General features: G+C 57.4%; 8 protein-coding genes across 8 annotated transcripts; 6 read left to right on the forward strand and 2 right to left on the reverse strand.

Annotated features, from left to right (window-relative positions):
- Positions 1-932: 932 nt before the first annotated feature.
- Positions 933-2,699, reverse strand: MKK02DRAFT_42655 (putative serine/threonine-protein kinase; the record flags this gene model as incomplete). The annotated part of the gene is made up of 10 exons (XM_053092097.1): positions 933-974; positions 1,043-1,237; positions 1,292-1,387; positions 1,446-1,491; positions 1,543-1,602; positions 1,651-1,857; positions 1,935-2,051; positions 2,215-2,484; positions 2,547-2,560; positions 2,622-2,699. 10 exons carry the CDS (start codon positions 2,697-2,699, stop codon positions 933-935), a joined length of 1,125 nt encoding a protein of 374 aa, XP_052948041.1.
- A 349-nt stretch (positions 2,700-3,048) lies between these two features.
- MKK02DRAFT_22601 (putative tRNA adenylyltransferase) lies at positions 3,049-4,884 on the forward strand (the record flags this gene model as incomplete). Its single annotated transcript, XM_053086595.1, has 6 exons — positions 3,049-3,198; positions 3,258-3,509; positions 3,569-3,835; positions 3,895-4,236; positions 4,285-4,569; positions 4,627-4,884. 6 exons carry the CDS (start codon positions 3,049-3,051, stop codon positions 4,882-4,884), a joined length of 1,554 nt encoding a protein of 517 aa, XP_052948042.1.
- A 110-nt stretch (positions 4,885-4,994) lies between these two features.
- Positions 4,995-5,643, reverse strand: MKK02DRAFT_22234 (uncharacterized protein; the record flags this gene model as incomplete). Its single annotated transcript, XM_053086539.1, has 5 exons — positions 4,995-5,172; positions 5,219-5,275; positions 5,329-5,375; positions 5,427-5,559; positions 5,624-5,643. 5 exons carry the CDS (start codon positions 5,641-5,643, stop codon positions 4,995-4,997), a joined length of 435 nt encoding a protein of 144 aa, XP_052948043.1.
- A 505-nt stretch (positions 5,644-6,148) lies between these two features.
- On the forward strand, positions 6,149-8,701 carry MKK02DRAFT_42658 (uncharacterized protein; the record flags this gene model as incomplete). The annotated part of the gene is made up of 4 exons (XM_053092098.1): positions 6,149-6,227; positions 6,312-6,369; positions 6,415-8,383; positions 8,444-8,701. 4 exons carry the CDS (start codon positions 6,149-6,151, stop codon positions 8,699-8,701), a joined length of 2,364 nt encoding a protein of 787 aa, XP_052948044.1.
- Positions 8,702-9,030: 329 nt separating this feature from the next.
- Positions 9,031-11,408, forward strand: MKK02DRAFT_42659 (putative melibiase; the record flags this gene model as incomplete). Its single annotated transcript, XM_053092099.1, has 3 exons — positions 9,031-9,055; positions 9,168-9,819; positions 9,863-11,408. 3 exons carry the CDS (start codon positions 9,031-9,033, stop codon positions 11,406-11,408), a joined length of 2,223 nt encoding a protein of 740 aa, XP_052948045.1.
- Positions 11,409-11,964: 556 nt separating this feature from the next.
- Positions 11,965-13,916, forward strand: MKK02DRAFT_42660 (aspartic peptidase domain-containing protein; the record flags this gene model as incomplete). The annotated part of the gene is made up of 9 exons (XM_053092100.1): positions 11,965-12,035; positions 12,080-12,141; positions 12,193-12,447; positions 12,494-12,540; positions 12,588-12,795; positions 12,858-13,068; positions 13,119-13,213; positions 13,262-13,464; positions 13,512-13,916. 9 exons carry the CDS (start codon positions 11,965-11,967, stop codon positions 13,914-13,916), a joined length of 1,557 nt encoding a protein of 518 aa, XP_052948046.1.
- A 631-nt stretch (positions 13,917-14,547) lies between these two features.
- On the forward strand, positions 14,548-17,165 carry MKK02DRAFT_42661 (uncharacterized protein; the record flags this gene model as incomplete). Its single annotated transcript, XM_053092101.1, has 8 exons — positions 14,548-14,643; positions 14,700-14,930; positions 14,979-15,275; positions 16,301-16,457; positions 16,505-16,611; positions 16,702-16,842; positions 16,906-17,082; positions 17,130-17,165. The coding sequence occupies 8 exons, from the start codon at positions 14,548-14,550 to the stop codon at positions 17,163-17,165; spliced, it is 1,242 nt and encodes a 413-aa protein (XP_052948047.1).
- Positions 17,166-17,489: 324 nt separating this feature from the next.
- MKK02DRAFT_42662 (uncharacterized protein) lies at positions 17,490-20,021 on the forward strand (the record flags this gene model as incomplete). The annotated part of the gene is made up of 11 exons (XM_053092102.1): positions 17,490-17,834; positions 17,891-18,075; positions 18,122-18,348; positions 18,406-18,523; positions 18,575-18,877; positions 18,926-18,972; positions 19,021-19,105; positions 19,159-19,294; positions 19,347-19,473; positions 19,529-19,923; positions 19,980-20,021. The coding sequence occupies 11 exons, from the start codon at positions 17,490-17,492 to the stop codon at positions 20,019-20,021; spliced, it is 2,010 nt and encodes a 669-aa protein (XP_052948048.1).
- Positions 20,022-20,164: the final 143 nt, after the last annotated feature.

Genomic DNA, 20,164 nt, shown 5'->3' on the forward strand with positions numbered 1-20,164 from the left:
CCACAGCTCGTTCCGGACACTTCTTCACCATGCCGGAGACCACTCATTATACTCTGCTTGGGGTCCCAGAAGATGCTACTGCCGAGCAAGGTATGTGTCTTCCAGCTCAGAGATCCTCGTACGGAATCCCGCGGGACTGTGCTGATGTGTCAAAGTATGCAAAGCCTACCGGAGGAAAGCAAAGGAGGATCACCCTGACAAGCGACTGGGAGACTCGGGCGCTACCGAGCGATTCCAGGCACTGGGCGGTGAGTTTCTTTCAACATGTGCGTGTTAGCGGGCAGGGCTTAGATAGTGTTGGGGCTGATGGCTGCAGAAGCTTACACGTGCCTGAAAGACCCCGATCAGCGCGCGGCTTACGATGTTCTACTGGCGACTCAGCGACAATATCGCGCTGTCCGGGCCGCAACTCAGCAGGGCACTGACATTCGGGCGGGCCAGCGACAAGCAAGAGGTCGCCAGTCAAGTCAGCCGTACCCTGACAACGACGACAGCTCTTCCGGGTCCGGTTGCGCACAACCTCGGTCGAAGGCGAGATCGGCCCCTCAGCAATACACACAATACACACAGCATCGGGCTCGTCAACAGAGTCAGCACGGGCGAGATCGGGATTGGCGCCGCATGGAGGAAGAACGGCAGGAGCAGCGCATGTGGGAGAGGGAAGAGCGCAGGTCGGTGGCGCAAAGGCAGGAGGATGGACAGCGCGAACGGGAGCGCCGGCGCCAATCAGACGAGTTCTGGGCTGGCCTGGCGGAGATGGGACATATAATCCACATTGTAGAAGGGTATCAGTCGGTGCGGCATAGACGGCGACAGCGGTGGTGGTCTCGCCTGATGTTTTGGCGGCATCGCTAATGGTAGAGGTGTGATAGCTGGTATGATGGTGCGACTGTTTTTGGGATTGCATGAGCCTATCTCTCCGGAATGATCTGCTATGATGATCCTCTTAGCGCTGATTCGGTCATTGCAATCACCTGCGGTGTCAGTACAGTCGCTCCATCACCTTTGTGACTTCCTTCTGCAGTATGAAGACGGCACGTACCTGGTCGATGTCCGGCCTTTTCTCGGGGTCCACCACCAACATCCCATCAATCAGCCCCTTGACCTTCTCGCTATACCCCCCATTATTCTCCGGATGCCGATATCGACCCGACATGACCGCCATCCCGACGGACGCGCCCTCCGTCTCGAATGGTGAATGGCCGTATGCGACTGCAAAGAGCGTGCAGCCTAGCGACTGGACTATCAGCCGGAGCTCTGTTGTACTGGCGCAAAGGGACACAAAGCTCACCCAGATGTCAACCTTCTCGTCAAGTGTCTTGCCGGTCTTGACGTCGAAGAGCTCGGGGGCGCGATACGGCATAGTCGAGTGCTCTCCCGCTATGTCCTACATAGTCAGCTTCGGCCCTAAGTGGACATGTGATGGGAGTAAAGGGGAGCCTGACCTGCTCGAGGAGTGCCTGTTGTCGGGTATCAACATGTATCCGAGCTCTGGTTTGGGTCAGCTTCTTCGTGCTATTACGACAACATGTAGCAACGGACTTTATAGTAGATCCAAAGTCCATCAAGATTGGCTCATCATCATCCGATATCATAATGTTCCTGCTGGATTAGCTATACCCACATGAGTATACTGCCAGTGAGACTCACGCAGGCTTGATATCACGGTGCGCATACGGCACCTCCTCTCCCTCGCTTCCCTCTCCGCTTCCGCTGCCCATAGCTAGCTCCTCGTCCCCGTCGAACACAGCTTCTGGCGGTCCGCCGGGATTCAGCGGTGACATGTCGTCGACGGTACTAGGCGGGTAGGACTGAATAGGGATGGATGGAAGGCGATAGTGATGCATAGCGCGGACACTAATGGGTCAGCTTCAATACCCACTGGGTGAGACCATTCTGATGAAGGCGGAGCTGCAGAGGGAACGACCACTCACGCCAAGCACGTTCCGTGGAATAGCTCCAACAGCCGCTTCTCGGGCATCTTGTTACCGGTCACGCTTGTTTGGGTCATGGCGTCTTGCAAATTGCCTCGAGAGTAGTAAGGCAGGAATCTGAACAATCAGCACATGCTCTTCCCGCCGACATCGATACCTGGCCTGTCTTCCATCGCAGGAGTCTAACGCTCTTATGTCCTGCATACGCCTCGCACACCGCGCAGCACTTCATCTCGAATCCGCCGTACCTCTTGACCTCTCCGAGTCCCAGGCAACTCACAGATAAATTATCTTGCCCTCCCCTCCTTCGTCCTGCACAACCGCGCTGTCCAGGATCCTTATCACGTTTTTATGCCTGAACCGCCTATACGCCTCTACCTCCCGCATAGCCTCCTTGACGCCCTCCTGCCCCGAAGTGACCAGGATCTTCTTGAGCGCAAAGAGACGCTGGGAAGTCTGGTCCCTGATCAGGTAGACGAAGGAGAAGCCGCCCTCGCCGAGGAGCTTTTCGATTGTATAGGACCGGCCGTTTATCTTGAGGGTTGCATCTCTGGCAGGTGTCAGCTATATCGGCTCTCAGAACGTGTCATTGAGCGCGGTAATGTAGCTCACGGTTTGCATATACACTATTAGGGGTCAGCTAATAGTTTTGGCGCCCAGCGGGAGTGATGGGACAAGCTAGCTCACCTGGGTCAAGGTAACCACCGCGTCCCGCGCGTAGAACTTGATTCGGTCAAGAGTGATAGCAAGAGTATCGCCGTTCATCTTCGCGTTATTCGAAGAGGAGCGAAGAGGCTTAATAGGGGAGCGGATGAAAAGCCCTGGCGAGATGGTTTCCTTCAGTGTTCAGGGCCCGAAGTACAACTCCAACGTCTGCAGAGCGGGGCTGGGCTTCTCTTGGCTGTGCACAACGCACGGATAGTGGATTCGAGGAATGTGGAGCTCCGCGTCAGCAAGCGAAATGTCTGAGCGCTCGACTCAGCCTTCTGCTTCACCTTCGCATCATCATCCACTTCTCCACCCCATATTGATGAGGTATATAGCTACATCCCTATCTCGCCAGCTATCTAGATCTCGCTCTTCCCTCTTCGCAAACTCCATTTGTCGCCGCAACATGTCTGCCTCGCCGAACGCACTGGCCTCGTCCAGCCGAATCAAGCTCAACCCCGCCGAAGAGAAGTTCTGCGCGCTCCTCAATGACTTCTCGGCGAGCTACGACCCACCAGTCGAGTGTCGGATCGCAGGTGGATGGGTCAGAGATAAGGTCAGCCTAGCTTCGACACCTTCGTCTTCGAAATGACAGGAGCATAGGCTGAACAATAGCTCCTCAACCTCCCATCATCCGACCTCGATATCGCCCTGCCTTTGACTTCAGGCTTCGACTTTGCTTATTCCTTCGTCTCTTTCCTGAAGGACAGACATGACGATGTCGCCGTCGGAAGCGTCGGGAAAGTCGCTGCCAACCCAGATCAGAGCAAGCATCTCGAGACGGGGACGACGAGGATCATGGGGCTGGAGTGCGATTTTGTGGGGTTACGAAGCGAGACGTATACGGACTCGAGGATACCGAACGAGGTGGTGAGCTTTCTCTGCCTCACCGTTTCGTTGAGTCACGGTCTAGCTGACTTGTGCAGAAACTCGGAACGCCTCTGGACGACGCATTACGGCGAGACCTCACCATCAACGCCCTCTTCTACAATGTCGCTTCGCAGACCGTCGAGGATCTCACTGGAAAGGGACTCGATGACCTCGAAGCTCGGATAGCTCGGACTCCTCTTCCACCGAAGCAAACCTTCTCTGATGATCCACTCCGGGTTCTGAGGACTATACGCTTTGCTGGGCGGTTTCAGCTACGCGTGGAAGAAAGCGCAGCAGAGGCGGCGAGGGATAAGGAGGTGCAGGTGAGCTTCTCTCCCGTCGACATTCATATCGCAGACAGGGTAATCAGCTCATCAAATAGGCGGCACTGCGGACAAAAGTCTCGAAAGAGCGGATAGGCATCGAAATCACCAAAACCATCGAAAAGTCCCCTCTACTCGGCCTTCAGCTCATCTCGGATCTCGGCTTGCATGACTCGATATTCACCTGTCCGGGCTTGACCACGAATCCACCTCGAGAGTCGGCGCTCCAGATGGGGTTGGTGCTGGACGAGGTGCTCCGGCGATGGGGCGAGAAGGTGGATGGCGTAGAGCATCTCTGGTTGGGAGCTGCTCTTAGGCCATTTGATGGCGAGGTGGTCAAGGGGAAGAAGGAGTTGCCGGCTGTTACTGTCGTCATCGCCGAGGGACTGAAGGTGAGCTTTGTGACGCCGGTTGACTTGAATGACAAGCGCTCCAGCTGACTACTGTAGCTTTCCAATGAAGCCAACCGAGCTGCCTCCAACCTGTTTGTCGCCCAGACACTGCTGGATCCTCACGCGACCGACCGAGCAGAGATCGGCGTCGTACTCCAGAACCAAGCGGTGCGGCCCTGGCGGCGCTCGGTCGTCTGGGCGCTGGCTCAGCGGATTCTGTCTCAATGGGAAAAGGACGGAAAGTGGACAGAGGCGTCAGAGGCGGAGCTGCAATTGTGGAAGGGGTATGCGAAGAGGGTGGAGGAGCTGTGTCTGGAGGAGGCCATCGATAAGCCCTTGATGGTTGATGTGAGTGCTTAGTCTTTGTCGGGCATGATACAGATGCGGTGAGAATGTTAGCTGACGTTAAAGGGTAAAACACTGCTCCCGCTCCTATCGATCAAGCCCGGCCCGCTCGTCCAGGTCATTCTCAAGTCAATCAACATCTGGCAGCTCAATCACCCAGACGCGAGCAAGGAAGATTGCGAGAGCTGGGTGAAGGGGATGTGGGAATGTGAGGGGAGGAAGGAGTGGGAAGCGGCGGTACCGGCTCCGCCGACGAAGGAGAAGAAGCCGAAGGCGGAGAAGGCGGACAAGGGGGAGAAGCGGAAGAGATAGGAGAACGTGTTACTGAGATCATGCATCATCAATGACAGACTTTGCACTGTCGTTCTGTCGTTATGGCCTTTGACTAGTCAGCCTGGCGAGACATCGAGGGAGCAGAGAGCTTACAAGATGGTAGCGACTACCTTACGCCCACTTCCTCTTCCGCCCCATCCCGCTCCTGAATGCCTGAATTCGCCAAGGTATATGCCTTGCCATGTACCAAGCACGAGTCTCCCTTTTGAGATAGGCAGTGTGACTGAGTTACCGAGCAGGGATGACTTCAAGTGCGAGACCGAGTCGCTGTGATGTCAGCTATAGCTTTCAACCGAGGGAATGCGCAGCTCACTCTGGTCCTTCGTCTGTGTGCTCCCAAGGGAAGGACTCAGGTACGATCTTGTCCAGTCTACCCAGTCAGCTTGTTGCCGGACCGAAAACGAGGCAATAACAGAAGCTCACGCCATGTCCATGTCTGTTCTTACCGAGGGGTCGGCATTTTCATTGACCTTCGCCGTCAGCTTGCCCTCGATCCCGGCAATCGCAGCAGATCAGCTCACGGTGAGACCTGCTGAAGTGTGCATACAGTGCAGCATGAAGATGCCGACATCCACGCCCTTCAGGCCCTCTTCGCATGCCCGGACCACCTCCGAGGTGACCAGGTGGAGACCTTTGCCGTTCTGCGTGAGGGTGCTGAGGAGAGTCAGCTCTGCTTCCATCTTGCACCGAGAACACGACTTGACACCAGCTAGCTCACAAAGTCTTCTGCCAAGGCATGATGGTAGTGTACTATCTGGCTTTGCTTAGGATGAAGGTCAGACTTGAGGGCGAGCTGTCTGTCGCGGAGAGTGCAGCAAGCTGTGACGACATCATTTCAATACAAATAATTTGATCCCGCTAATAGAATCTGAAACGAGCTGAAACCGATGCGTGACTGATTTCGACTGATTTCAAGTAACGGTCTGTCGCGCTGCTTCTCTTTAGCCTTTGCTTCTCTACCTCATCCATCCCTCCCCTCTTTCGCCCACAAGCTCTCTTTCACCCCTCTCCCTTTGACTATAAACCCTCTACCGACATCTCCGACTGTGCCCTTCTAGCGCACCGCGCCTCCGCTCTCCGATCGCAAGATCACTTCCGACACCACCTTCGTTCAACGCCAAGCTTTCCACCCTAATCACCCGCTGCACCTATCACCCCCTTTCCTCGATTCACACCTGTCCAGGAGACTCGCGTGACACACTCCTTACTCCTCCCCGTTTGCTCTTTGCCGCGCAAGGCTACCATGATCGTCTGCTGTCATTGCGGTGAGAAGGGTTTCAGCCCGCATGGACGGTGCGGAAAGTGCGGCGCGCGGACCATACGTGAGTCTCAACGGTCATGTTCACCTCTAGCCGCATCCTCTTCCCCAATCAAATGACATGGATGTCTTGAAGCTGATACCACAGAGCGCCGCAGCTCTTTCAACACGCCCCTCCAAAACGATCGAGACCGTTGGGCGAATCGGTAAGTTGAGTGATCTACTACTCTCGACGCGTCGCTGATACCCAGCTACGTCATTCCTGACGCGTCGAGCACATCTCCTCACCTTCGCCGGCAGACTGTACCCATCGCTCACCTGCCCAAATTACGCGAAGAACCACCAGCTACGGCGACGCGACCCCTACCTCGCCCCATCAAACCGCACCACTCCCCCTTCGAGGTCCATATCGACGATGCAGACTCGCCTAGCACGCTCAATCAACCCATCGCTGCCCCGGTGATGCCGGCACTGCAGGCCAAGTCGGTCAACGTGCTCCGACCCAATCTCGGGCGGCAATCCACCGGCCTATCCGCGCAGTATCCACTCGACCCCTCCCTCTTCCCCACGTCCGCGCTGGTCGCGCCGTTGGTTCCGCCCAAGCACAAGGATAAGTGCGACCACGGATGCGGATGCGGAAAGCTCGCCGAAGACATCAACCCTCGCAAGCCGGATCCACACGGGGCGACCAAAAAACGGCTCTTTGGGGACTTGCAGCGGGTCTGCCAGCGCCCCGGGTCGGGCATTCCGCCGGTCGGACTGGCTCCTCCGCTTCCGAATCCACCCATCACGATTCGGATGATGCGTGAGCCATCTTATAGACGCCCGTCTTCCCCACTAAACCTGCCTGCGATGTTTGCGCGTCTGCAGCGTGATACAGCCCCGCCCACCCCCGTCAATCCATGGGGACCCCTCGGCACGCCTCTTCCGCCTCCCACTCCCAGCGATGCCCGTAATTTGCGGTATCAACCTCCTAGCAGGACGACCCCCCTCACTGCCCCTCCAACACCCCGGCCAGACTACCTACCTCTCACTAGCGTCCCACAAGACCTCTCACCTCGACCCCGCTCGAACTCGTTACTGCGCACGCACGCCTCACAGCAGAGCGCCGAGGACCGCTTCGGCAGCTTCGGTCCCGGTCCCACTATACCTCCATCCACCCGCCCGCTCGTCCACATCGATGTGGTACCCCCCAACTCCAACCGGACCGAGAGCGTCAGCGAGCGCCGCGCCTCATACATGCGCGCCATGAGCCGGGGGACCGCGAACGTCGCGGCGCCAAGCGAGCAAATCGCCTCGGGAAGGAGAGTCGCAGAGCTCAGGGAGGCGTATGAGCAGAGGAAGGCCGAGGCGCAACGGGCCCAGAACAGGCGGATGGAGGAGGTTTCGAGGAAATTGGCGCAGGCGCCGCCGAGACCTTGGCCGCCTGTTACAGCGCGTGACTTTGGCGCGGAAGGCGCTGCGCTCGGTCGGCAGTCGCCCAGACCTCGCCCTAACGCGGTGGCCGAGACGCGGGAGCGATACGCTAGTCAGAATGGTCAGTCGGAGGCGGGGAGCAACAGAAGCGCGCGTGTGGCGACGTGGATGGCCTCGCTTCCGGGGACCGACCGAGCCCCGCCAGGCATCCCTCTTCGCCAGGTCCCGGTCTCGACCGTCAACTCGTCCCGTCGCACTTCGGCCAATGCCGTCTCTCGAGCGGCGTCGATCACCAGCACGGACACCGTCATAGTCCACAACCTCTCCCCCGTCCTCCCTCCTATCAATGATCTGCAGATCCGTCACTTCCGAGAGGTCGCCAACGACACTCTCCCGACCCTGGGACGCAAGCCCGGCTACCGCTTGAGCTCAACCTCGGTCCCTAAGCCTCGCATACCACCCACTGGACCAGTCCCATCCAACAGCAGCAGGAATTCCAACTCGGTCAGTACTGTCAGATCCCCGCATCTCCGAGACGCATCAGCCAGCTCGACCCGCCCCGCCGTCATCCCCAAGCTCGGCGGGAATATGCCCCCGTGCCCATGCTGCGGTGTCAAGATTGCCTTCTTCGATCGGGATCGGGTCGTCGGTCCTTATGGTACGGTATGGCATCAGTCGTGCCTCCAGTGCGGGGGCGGCGAGGGGGCGGGACGGGGAAAGTTGATCAAAGGCGGATGTGGGAAGAGGTTGGATAAGGGTGCGAATGTGGATCTGGGGGGTACGATGTGGTGTAAGAAGTGCTCTGTGAGTTGACTTGACCCCACACCAATGCTTTAAGAAGGGGAACATTAGCTAATATTCCAGCTCGAGCGTAAAGCAAGGGTGCTCGTGCCTTCATCTGTCAGCCCGGCCCTCCCGACTCAGCCGCTCTCATACCAGCAAGCAACCCGCCTCGCCTCGCTTCGCCACCCACAACCAGTCAGGCTCTCGTCCCCCGATATATCGATGCCCCGATACAGGTGGCCGTCCTCTATCAGCAGAAGGAGCTCGCAGGGGAGGAGGGTGACGCCGTCGGGACCTAGGAGGGCGAGCTGGTGTAGCACCGGAACGGGCGGTGTCTAGGCGGAAATTGCAGGATGGGTCGAAGGCTTGTAGCATCGTCTTTTGTTTTCTAGTCGGCGGTAACTTGTAGCCCTAGTCATGCACAGTCAGTGAGTCTCGCTCTTTAGGGATTGAGAACCTGGAGGACAGCAGGGCATACCCCACTCGCCTCGACCCCACTCCACCGTCGGCTTGGCATGGCCGTTGGACGCGGGCCGAGCTTCTCGCCGAGGTCGGACCGATACACACTCCTTCCACTCTACGCACTTTGTCTTCGCTCTCATGTACCTTATATACATCGCCTTCCGCCCTCTTGGGGACATATCTGACCCCCATTCTACATATCCAAGATGGTCACCGAATCAAAGAAGAAAGGTGCGTCATGGCCGATCCGTCGAAGCGGTCCGAGATTCCTCCCGCCCTTGGACGTTGAGCTTCACATTCCCGCTCCATTACCTCTCGCAGATACTGGTACTGACTACCCCAGCTTCCGCCATCGAGGTGACCACCACGTCCACCGAGATTGCCTTCCACCTCTCCACCCCTACCCTCTCATACCACTTCCATGTCCCTACCGTCACCCACTCCACTGGCGGTCTACTCCTTCCTACCGGCGACCTAGTCCACGATCACTTCGGATCGCCCACCACCGAGCCCATCCCATACAACGAGGCTCCTACCAGCAGGAACGAGATCGAGTATCTCCGTACCCAGCGAGAATTCGCAGATCTCGGTCGAGGCGATTATCGCTTGCCCGCCGTACACGTCCGGTACCCCGCAGGTCATACCGTCTCGCACTTTACCTACAAGTCGCATGAGGTCATTCCGGGCAAGCCTAAGCTGGATGGGCTGCCGGCGACGTGGGGTAAGGAGGATGAGGTGACGACACTGCAAGTGAGGATGGAGGATAAGCGCTCGGGATTGGAGGCGGTGTTGAGCTACGCTGTGTTCAAGGCGTGCGGGGCGATTGCGCGGTCCGTCAAGCTGGAGAATAAGGGAGAAGGGGAGGTGGAAATCCTGCGCTTGGCGAGCTGGGGCGGGGATCTGGACGTGGGCGAGTGGGAGATGGTGCAGCTGTGTGGGGACTGGGCGAGGGAGAACAAGGAGATCAGGCGCAAGGTTTACCCAGGGACGCAAGGGTGAGTCGAGCAGCCAGAGGCCGAGAGCAAGACTGATGATCAGATTCCAGACTACCTGCGGCTACTCCTCCGCTTATGTCAACCCCTTCGTTGCCATGGTCCACCCCGACACCTCCGAGACTTCCGGTCCGGCGTACGGGTTCAACCTCATCTACTCGGGCTCGCACGCGTGCGAGATCGAGGTATCGCCCCAAGGTCCGACCCGCGTCCTGCTCGGTATCAACCCTCTTCAGCTCGCCTGGACCCTCAAGCCAGGAGAGAGCTTCACCACGCCCGAGTGCGTCGGCGTGTACTCGAATCAAGGCCTCGGCGGGATGAGCCGTAACCTCCATCGTCTCTACCGGAACCACCTCTCGCGGTCCAAGTTCACCCATTCGCCCCGCCCGACCCTGCTCAATAATTGGGAGGGGACGTACTTCGACTTTACGGCCAAGTCGCTTCTTTCCATCGCGGACAAGGCGGCGGATCTCGGGGCGAAGCTGTTCGTCCTTGATGATGGGTGGTTCGGGAAGGGCGAGACGGCGCGGACGAATGATCACAAGGGGCTCGGGGACTGGTGTCCCAATCCCGAGAGGTTCCCGGACGGACTCGGCGCCTTCGTGGACAAGGTCACGGGGCTCAAGGGCGGGAACATGAAGTTTGGGATCTGGGTGGAGCCAGAGATGGTGAATGCCAAATCGGAGCTGTACGAGGCACACCCGGACTGGGCGCTTCACGCGGCGGATCACGATCGGACGGAACAGCGGAACCAGCTCGTCCTCGACCTGGGCATCCCGGACGTCCAGGACTACATCATTGACGTCCTCACACGGCTGCTCGAATCCGCCCAGATCTCATATGTCAAATGGGACAAGAACCGGATGATGCACGAGATGCCGTCCCCCTCGGCGGTCCATCGGTACATGCTCGGCCTGTACCGCGTCGTTGAGACCCTCACCACGCGCTTCCCTGATGTCCTGTGGGAAGGCTGCTCCAGCGGGGGCGGTCGCTTCGACGCGGGCATGCTGTATTACTTCCCACAGTCGTGGACGTCGGACAACACCGACGCGTACGACCGGCTCTCCATTCAATTCGGTACCACTCTCGCGTACCCCGCTTCGTCCATGGGATGCCATGTTTCGGCCGTACCCAATCACCAGACACACCGCATCACCCCGCTCGAGTTCCGCGCGCACGTGGCGCTCATGGGCGGCTCGTTCGGGTTCGAGCTGGACCCGAACGCTCTTTCGGCGGAGGAGCAGAAAGTCATCCCGGAGCGCATCAAGCTTGGGGAGAGGGTCAATCCCCTCGTCATCTCTGGAGAGATGTACCGGCTCAATCTGCCCAACGAGTCGAACTGGCCGGCGGCGATGTACGTCTCGCAGGATGGGAAAGAGGCGGTGGTGCTGGCGTACCAGGTGCGGACGGTCATCAAGGCGCGGATCCCGACGGTGAAGCTGCAAGGGCTGGACAGTGGGGACGAATATGAGGTGGAGATCAAGGGAGAGAGGCAGGTGTACTCGGGGGCAACGTTGATGGGCGCCGGACTGAGGGTGTTGTGGGAACAGGGAGATTTCCAGAGTCAAGTCATCTTCCTCACCAAGAAGTGAAACCATCGTTGGATGATCAAGGAATGTACTTCATATCTTGCTGGCGCGCCTGGCCTTAGCAGCTGCTCTTGTCAGCAGCTTACACATTACTACGGGTCTGAGGAGCAAGGGTGAGGTAAGACGTGACCGAGACAGACCAGCCTCTCTTGGGAAGGACTTCGGCAACGCAAATTAATCGGAAACGCTCGCACGGACCTGACATGTCTCAGGTAAGCTTTATAAATAGAACCCACCTGTCCCTCTGCGTCATCCAGAGATCGCCGTCTCCGGGACGGGAGTGGAGGGGATTGGGAAATTCGCAGCAGGGAGGCTATGCAGCATCAGTATCTCTCAGTAGAGACTCGACAAGGGTATAGTAAGGGCGGCCGGTGACGCAGGGTAGGTACGCGTAGTCGGTCAGACAGTACGGCCGACGGATCGCTGACGGGACGGGAGGTATATAGGTAGCAAGGCCGGCGGCGAACTCTTGTTCCTACTCGATCTACACCTGATCGTCTTCACACTGACTCTTGACTACCGACCTGAAACGTTCTACCACTCAGTGACTTTCCACAAGATGCGATCTACAGCCATCTGGGCTCTGTTGGGCTTCGCGGAGGTAATTGCCGCTGCGAGTGTGCCGAAAGGGTGAGTCCTTGTCCGGGCCACAATTGACATGAGCTGAGTGTCAGATTTGAGCACCTCACTGTGAGGCGGGCAGACGAGCATGCGGCCTCGATGCGCAAGCGAGAAAGTAGGTACCCCTTCACAACGGCTGCCAAGACGAGGTAGGCTGATCATACAGTCCGCCTACAGAGACATCAGCGCCAGCTCGAGGCATACTCGAGGAACACCATGGACCCGACCATGATGGAGAACCATGCGTCCGTTCTTGACGCCGCGAAGGAGATGGAGACTTCGGCACTTCGTCGACGGGCCGATGCTTCCAGTGGTGGCAGTGCGCCGATGGACGACCTGTACTCGGCTGGTGTGGATATCGGGTATTCCGCGAACGTATCTGTCGGGACGCCGGGGCAGGTCTTCACCATGGTACCTGACAGTGAGTCCAGGATTCCCACCTGTGTGAGCTCAAGCTGACTCTCTAGCTGGGTCTGCCGATCTTTGGATTCCCGGCTCCACATCTGATGACCCTGTATGCCCCCATCGCCGTCTCAGCCAGAGTACCACACTGACGATCAGGGCCACAATAAGTTCACCACCTCCTCGTCCTCCACCTTTCAGTCGACCTCCCAAAAGTTCTCCGACTCGTACGGTCTCGGAGCAGCCTCAGGCAACGTCGGGCGAGACTCGGTCCAGTTTGCAGGCTTCACAGTGCAAAACAAGACTTTCGGTGTAGCCACTACGCTCGACTCTCAATTCCAGCAACAGTTCAACGATGGTATCATCGGTGAGCTACCTGCCTCTAATCAATGCTCTGGTCAAGGTAGAGAGCTGAAGCTGACATGGCAGGAATGTCATCATCGGTCTTATCCAACATGTCCGCTTACACCTTCTTTGAGGACCTGATCCAGAACAAGCAAATCAACAACCCCTACTTCTCCGTCTTCCTCGTCCGCGGCAGGCAGTACTCGAGCGGCGCCACCGATGCGCTGATTGGCGGGTCGACCATCTGCTTGGGCTGCATGGCTCAGACCACCAATGTGCAGACCTATGGTTCAATGTGGGTCCTCACGCCCCCGATGTCCAGGCGAACACAGCTGACATCGGCAGGTTCTACGTGCCCATCACCCTCTTTGCATTCTATGAGGTCCAGGTATCGGGCATCAGCCTGAATGGGAATGCCCTCTCGTCTACCTCCCACCTTGGTATGCTTTGGCGCCGGATGCGAGACTGAGGTCAGCGCTAATGAGCAGGCATCATTGACACGGGAACCACCGACATGATCCTCCCCACCCGCGTAGCCGCCGCCATGATGGCTCCCGTCAACGGTCAGCTGCAACGAGATGGGTCGTACATCGTGCCTGTCTCCAGTATCGGCACTACCACACAATTCACCTTCAACTTTGCCCAGGGCAGCATCAACATCAACCCTCTCGACCTCATTGCTGGCTATGCGGTGAGTTAGCATCCTCCCCCTCTACCGGGTCTCAGTTGACATTCCAGGACTCTAGCCGGAGGTACTACCTCATGAACGTCTACGCCTCCGACACCCAAGACCCCAACGGCTCCCTCATCTCCATCCTCGGCGATGTCTTCATCAAGAACGCGCTCACCGTCTTCTCATACTCGCAGAACGGATCCCCTGCAGTCGGGTTCCAACAGCTCAACGCCAACTCGCAGAGCGACACCAGCAGCGTGGCGATTGTGACGCAGACGTACAGTCCAGGAGTGGCGACGAGCGGGACATTCCGCCAGACCGGAACACGGACGGGTGTGACTGTGACGGGGACCCAGGCGACGGCGTCCGGGTCGAGGTCAGGTGCGACGGGCAAGATGGATATGAGGTGGCTGGGGATGAGCGTGGCGATGTTGGCGGGTGGTTTGGTCGGGGCTGCGTTCGTATTGTAGAGTATGTATCTGTAGGAACCTGGAATATATAATACACGTGCATCTATATGGTACATATCATCCAAGTAGGAGGAGCATATGGACTCGCTACAGGCAGTACGTAGATGAGCCACTCAGTATACAGCGAGTTCAGCCCGCATGAATACAACCACCATCAAGCTGAAGCGTCTGTAAAGAGCCGAATCTCATAGTCCTATTGCACATATATAGTAATGTTCAAGTTGGAGAGGCATATCAGAGTCCTGCAGGTTACCATCTTGACCAGCTGGACGATGAGCCATCAGAGAGCTGCAGGTCGCCTTCGCATCGCCTTCAAGTATCTTCTGGATTTATTCGTCGACGAGTCATCTCCTCATCCGTCGGCTCGTTGTACAAGATGCTGTCGAAGGGATATCCACCTTGTAAGTTGCGAAGAGCTTCTGAGGCCTGCAGCGGATATCCGGCCCGAAGGATCTGTACTGAACAGTCAGGCATGCTCACGTTTGATGGTCAGGATCATTTACTCTCGACTCATCGGCTGTGGCGGTGCAACGTCTGTGACACAAAGTGGATGAGGAGGAAAGGCGTTGGCAACCACCTCATTGGCAGGATTCACATCGCGCGCATACAGCGGGGATGGCCAGGGTCCACCATGGAGCCAGATGAGGAGCAACTGGAGCGGATTCAGGCGGCGTACCCAAATCGTCCTCCGATCATGAACCGGCGTGACCTCTTCACAAGGGGTTTTGTGAGTGATTCTTCCTGAATCCAAATGTATCGTTGTGTCTTGCTGACGATGATCAGCTGCGTCAAGACGGACCGGACGACTTCGACCTCGAGCTGGCGGAAGAGGAACGCAACCAGGTCCCTCCACCAAGACCTGGAGAACCGGGCTTCAATCTCAGCCGACCAAAGCAGAGAGAGCTCGCTGAGCAAGGATCCGCGGCGGCGGCTGGTCCGTCGAGCGCAAATGCCGCTCAAGCTTCCGGGAGTGGATCAGTGAAGCGGAAGCGAGCGCGGAGTCCGTCAACAGCTGTAAGTCCGCGCTATTTGTCTTTGCTGCTGTTTCAAGCTGACCCGCAGGCTGATCGATCGAGTAAATCAAGCGAATCAGGCTCCTCCCGCGCGTCAAGCGTGCCGAGCGCGTCCCCATCCTCCCCCTCTGAGCCTGACAGTATTCATCCCGCTCCCTATCGGCCCGCAGACCCCGAACAGAGACTGCTTCAGACAATGCGAGAACGGATCCACTATTATCGGACGCAAATGATGGATCTGAGCGAACAATTGGCGGATTTGCATGAGGAGAGGGAAGCGTCCGAGGCTCTGGCGGCGAAGCAGCAGCGAGAGATTGAACGGTTGACTCGGAAATTGAAGCGGGCGGTAAGTCTCATGTCCGAACAGCTTGGGCCTGAAAACAGCTGACAGATGGTAGCAGGCTCTATCCTGACAATGCGGATCAGTACCCGGCAACATGATGCATGATGTGGTGGCTGAGCTGATTCTCGAGACGTCGTTACAGAGGGTCCCCTGGGCGGCGATGAGCTGCCCATCTTCAAGCTTCATACTTGTCCCTTGACCGGAGACAATCTGGCCTGATCATACCTCGCATGCTTTCAGACTTGACGATCGCTCTGACAGGTCCGAAGGGCCAGATCTCGAGCGTCCGGGCCCGATAGGCTGAGGGGACCGCCTATAGGGACATGGCGAGTGATATGTCCGCTGTCGGTTGCCGCGTGTAACCTTTCTCCTGACGTTTCAGGTCTGGAGGCGTACTTGGCGGACGAGAGTGTGTGTAGCTGTGTGTAACGCCCCACCGCTCCTGAACTTTTCTTGCCGAAATTCTCCGCGACCCCCTTCAAGCTGATTGACTGCTGAGGTTGCACTATTGAACTGACTTTATAAGGTACAAGGATGTCGGCGAGTGCTGCGATGTCCTCTCAGGTGTCCTCTCACGCGACTGTTCCGAAGACTGGGCCGGGACGGAAGCGACATCCTCTGCCATTCTGTGAGCGATCTCGCACGATTCTCTTAAGCCGAGCTGACCCACAGATATGCAGATACACCCTGGCCAGGATCCCCTAGTTTCGGCAAGCGACTGCACCCTGTGGAGGTGTACTTTATGCGAAACACGTTGGTTCAAGAGGATCAATGTATCACAGCACCTCCGGACCGGTGTGCATCATCGAGCGGTAGCGAGGTGCAAGTCAAGCTCAACGACGACGACGAGCTCTGCCCGTCTCGAGCCGTTCCCGCCCCTGCCCTTGCCTTTACCTCTGACAAGCAAGCTACATCGGATCTGCGCATCTGAGGCGCTCGTCAGGACTCAAGGTCTCCAGGATTCAGAGTGGGCAAAAGGCATTGTATGCTTAGTCCTGATGCCTCTGCGAGGTCGAGCTGACTTTCAGGACCCGAGGCTGTTGCATCCACCGCCTGGATCGACGGGATGGTCGATACATCAGCCGGAAGATGCGCCCACCTTTTCTACTCCGGCCGCCTCGATCGTCGAAGCATCAGCCAGCAAGCAGACCCGCGGTCGCATTCTCAGCCCTTCGCCTCCGGTGGGTACCTGAAACATGATCATGCGGTATCGTGTTAGTTGCTGATGGTAGCTGATGCCAAGCTATCGGAGACCATCGACACCCCCCCTGGCCCGATCGTTTCTGGACACCTCTCGTCCCGTCCTCCGTCTTGGATGATCTCGGGCCCCGAAGCTTTTGTCAGCGTACAGGCAAGCAGATGGGCGCTAAGCGTTTCTCCTCCAGGAAGTTCGGTACATTCTACCTTCCTTCTTGACGCTGATGTTCAGCCATCGGAGACCGCTGCGCACTTCTCCAATCAGTCGATCGTCCAGGCTGGTACGATGCCTCCTTGTCCATCCCCGGACGCTTCAAGCCCAGCCATTGTCAGTAGGCAGGCGGGTAGACAAGCTCTAAGCTTTTCTCCACCGGTAAGTCCCCACGTCACCCGCCGCTCTGACCGCGTACATCTAGCCGAGGTTGCTGACATGCAGGCATCAGACAGCGATGAGCTAGACCTCAGTGTACCCCCAGCGGAGACCATCTCCATGCTCGTCAAGACCGTCAAGGACTTACAGGCGGAAGTCAAGGGGGTGAGGTCAGAGCTCGAGGAAACGCAAGCGGCGGCGCTGGAGATGCGCCAAACGCTTATGAGTGGTTCAGGTCAGATAGTGAGCCTTCTCTTCCTATGAGCATGAGCTGTCGACTGATCAAGCAGGGACACGCCATTGGATCAGTGTCTAACAAGGCCTGAGGAGGAAGGGGAGCGCGGCGAGGGAGCGAGCTTTTCCACTTACCCCAGCTACGGGTACATCCCACTTCTTCCACTTTCTTTTCGCTACTTTTAAGATGCTCTGTTGTACAATCAAGATTATGCCCTGCACCGCGCCTCATACTGGTGTGGATGATGCAGCGTGCTGCGTCAGGCTCCATATGCACTACTTTATCTCTCTCATGATCTCATGGTCGATGGCGTGACGTCATCTGTTGATCCTTTCAATTCTCGCAACAACTCCTGCTCGACTTCTTCAGTCTCAGCTCTTTTACCTCTGCATCAACTATCACTGTTCCAGTCAGCATGGGTCCGAAAAACAGCGGCAAGACTGCCCTCCAGCAGAAAATGCCGGCCCCTTCGTCGGCCCTGCCATCCGCCCTCCTCCGCCTCGTCTCGTCCGCTTCCCTGACCTCGCCCCATCTCCTCCTCTTCTCGTCCCTCCCGGTCGCAGGCGTGCTTGCGCCAGTACTATACCTCCTCGCGCTTCCTGGGTATCTCAAGGAGCTGAGGCGTAAGCCTATCGTTGAGGAGAGGGAGATTACGCAGATTATCAGCTCGGGAGGGAAGAAGAGACGGGCAATAGAGAAGAGGGCGGGGGTGCAGGTCATGAAGGTCAAGAAGGACCTTTATGTGCGTCGCGAGGGCGAAGTGAGTGTCGTCTCGAATTTGAGCCGAACCGGTGTAGAGCTCAGCTGACAGAGTAGAAACAGCTGCATCATGAGGACCCCGTCCGGGCAGCTTCGATAGATTCCCTTCTTCTCGGCTCGCCCACCAGCAGCTGGATCGCAAATCTGCTGTCTTTGCTGGTGAATACGCTCCTCACACTCGCCGTACTGGATCAGACATGGTCCAGTAGGCTGATGAGCCATCAAGATCTGACATACGCTCGGTACGTTCTCAGCTATTCACCAGATGAGCAGTGTTGACACTTCCAGGACCAGCTCGCTCACTCCTCACACCGCCGCTCTGAACTTCCGCCTCCCACCCGTCGTCCCATACGCAAAGCAAACATCTACTGCGGAGATTGTGTTCCGCCCTCTTCTCTCGAATCCTGCTATTCCTGTCGAATGGGAACATTCCCAGCCTATTGCTATCACCGAGACGACGGACTGGACGGGTAAGGTGGAGCTGGACGGTCTTAGCTCAGGCGTGATGTACGAGTGTAAGCTTTTCTCCTCCGAGCGTCTCCATTTAGGCAAGAGAAGCTCATATCTGGTAGATAAGGTCAAGCAGGAAGACGGATCATACTGGCCTGAAGGCGACATGCCCCTCAATTTTACGACCTTCCCGGACCCTCGTCTTTCCAGGCAGAGCCACTTCAAGTTCATACACGCTGCGTAAGTGCTGTCCTCTTGCGCATATCACAGCAACAGTGTTGACTTTTTTAGAGCTCCACGAGCCTTCCCACCCTCATACTCGCCCTATCAAATGCTCAAACCCCTTCTCTTACCCCTTTTCCCCTCGACCGCCCCTCAAATCGTTCCCACCCCTTCACATATCAAGCACCAATGGCAATCATATCACGGTCGCCAGCCCGCCTGGCGAGTACTTGGCGATTGGTTGGCGGACATGCGGGACCGGACGGCGTGGGCGCAGATCCAGTTTGGGCTCATTGGAGATGATATCGAGATGGTCGGTTCGAGGAGGGGACCTATGGGTCTGTTGAAGGACGACAAGCGAAGGGGAAGCAGGTCAGTTTAGATGGCGGATGAAGAGAAGGTCATAAGCTGATTAATCAGGGCGCTGCTTGCTTCGCAGGATGTAAGGGAGGTGTACGAGACACTCCGTAAGCTGAGAGGCATTCGGAAAGTTCGGCGAAGTAGCTGACACCCAGCTATCCTCCCTTCCCGCCTGCACAGTCCTAGCGAAGGTCACATCCTGGAACCCGCCGCCCTGTCTTTCCCGGCATCATCGTTCGAGTGAGTCAGGCCTCCAGAGTCATCACGGTGGGACTAAAGCTGATACCGCTCAGGTACGCCGACACTCACTTCTACCGCCTCCGCCGACCGTCCGTAGAGCGCTCAGCCCGCGAGTCACAGGACTGGCTAGCGGACATCTCGGATCTCGAGAGCTGGCTGCGCAAAGTCAACGGGACTACCGGTTTCAAGGTGAGTTTACAGGGACAGGGGTCTCCATGCCGTACACGAGCTGACTTTGCAGTTCGTGCTGAGCAGTGTCCACCTCAACCCTTTCTTCGGGGGAGCACATCATGAGACTGAGTGGCGCACGGCTGTCTTGGACGTACTGCAATATGTACCGAACATCATTGTCCTCTCCGAATCACGCCGTGAGCTTGATCCTTCCCATTGAGCCGAATGAGGATAAACGCTCATGAGGCCTAGATGGCTTCACTTCCTCCCAACTCCGCAACCGTGTTCTCGAGATCACCTCGCCAGCCCTCTCCGCCCCTGTCTATCCAGTCTGGTGGCCCCTTGCTGCCCCTCTCCCTCCCAAACTCTCTAACGCGCGCGAAGAGGCTATATCCACCTGGACCAAGCTTGACGGACGAGTCGTCGAAGAGATCGAGCTGGTCAAGGTCGATCAAATCCTGCGGCACAATCCCTCCGTCGGTGGAACGCAATGGACGAGCGTCGAGGTAGACTCAACGACCGGTGATCGGTCCAGATGCCATGTCGTGTTCTGGAAGGAGGGTCAGGAGGTGGGCCGGCTCGAGGTGGTTGGCGCGTCCAAGGCGAATATCAGGGCTGTGGGGAGCGTAGCGGAGAGTCTGAGCAGTGTGAGTCTTTTCCTTGTCTGGATATAAAGGTGAGCAGGATCAGCTGACCGTGGTAGCTGCTGCGCCGATTTGGCTTGACTTCGAGGAACTGGTTCTAATGTCAAAGCCAGTGGAGGGGGGAGCAAGACTGCAGCTAGTCAGAGCCTGAGGAGATCCAGCGGAGGAGCTCGCGATACGAGGTCGGGCGTGGCGAGAAAGAGGAGATCTCTGCCTGTCATCAAAAAGTACCCCCACCTTCAAA

Source organism: Dioszegia hungarica, assembly GCF_025882075.1.
Source record: "Dioszegia hungarica strain PDD-24b-2 chromosome Unknown MKK02contig_6, whole genome shotgun sequence".
NCBI classification, from domain to species: domain Eukaryota; kingdom Fungi; phylum Basidiomycota; class Tremellomycetes; order Tremellales; family Bulleribasidiaceae; genus Dioszegia; species Dioszegia hungarica.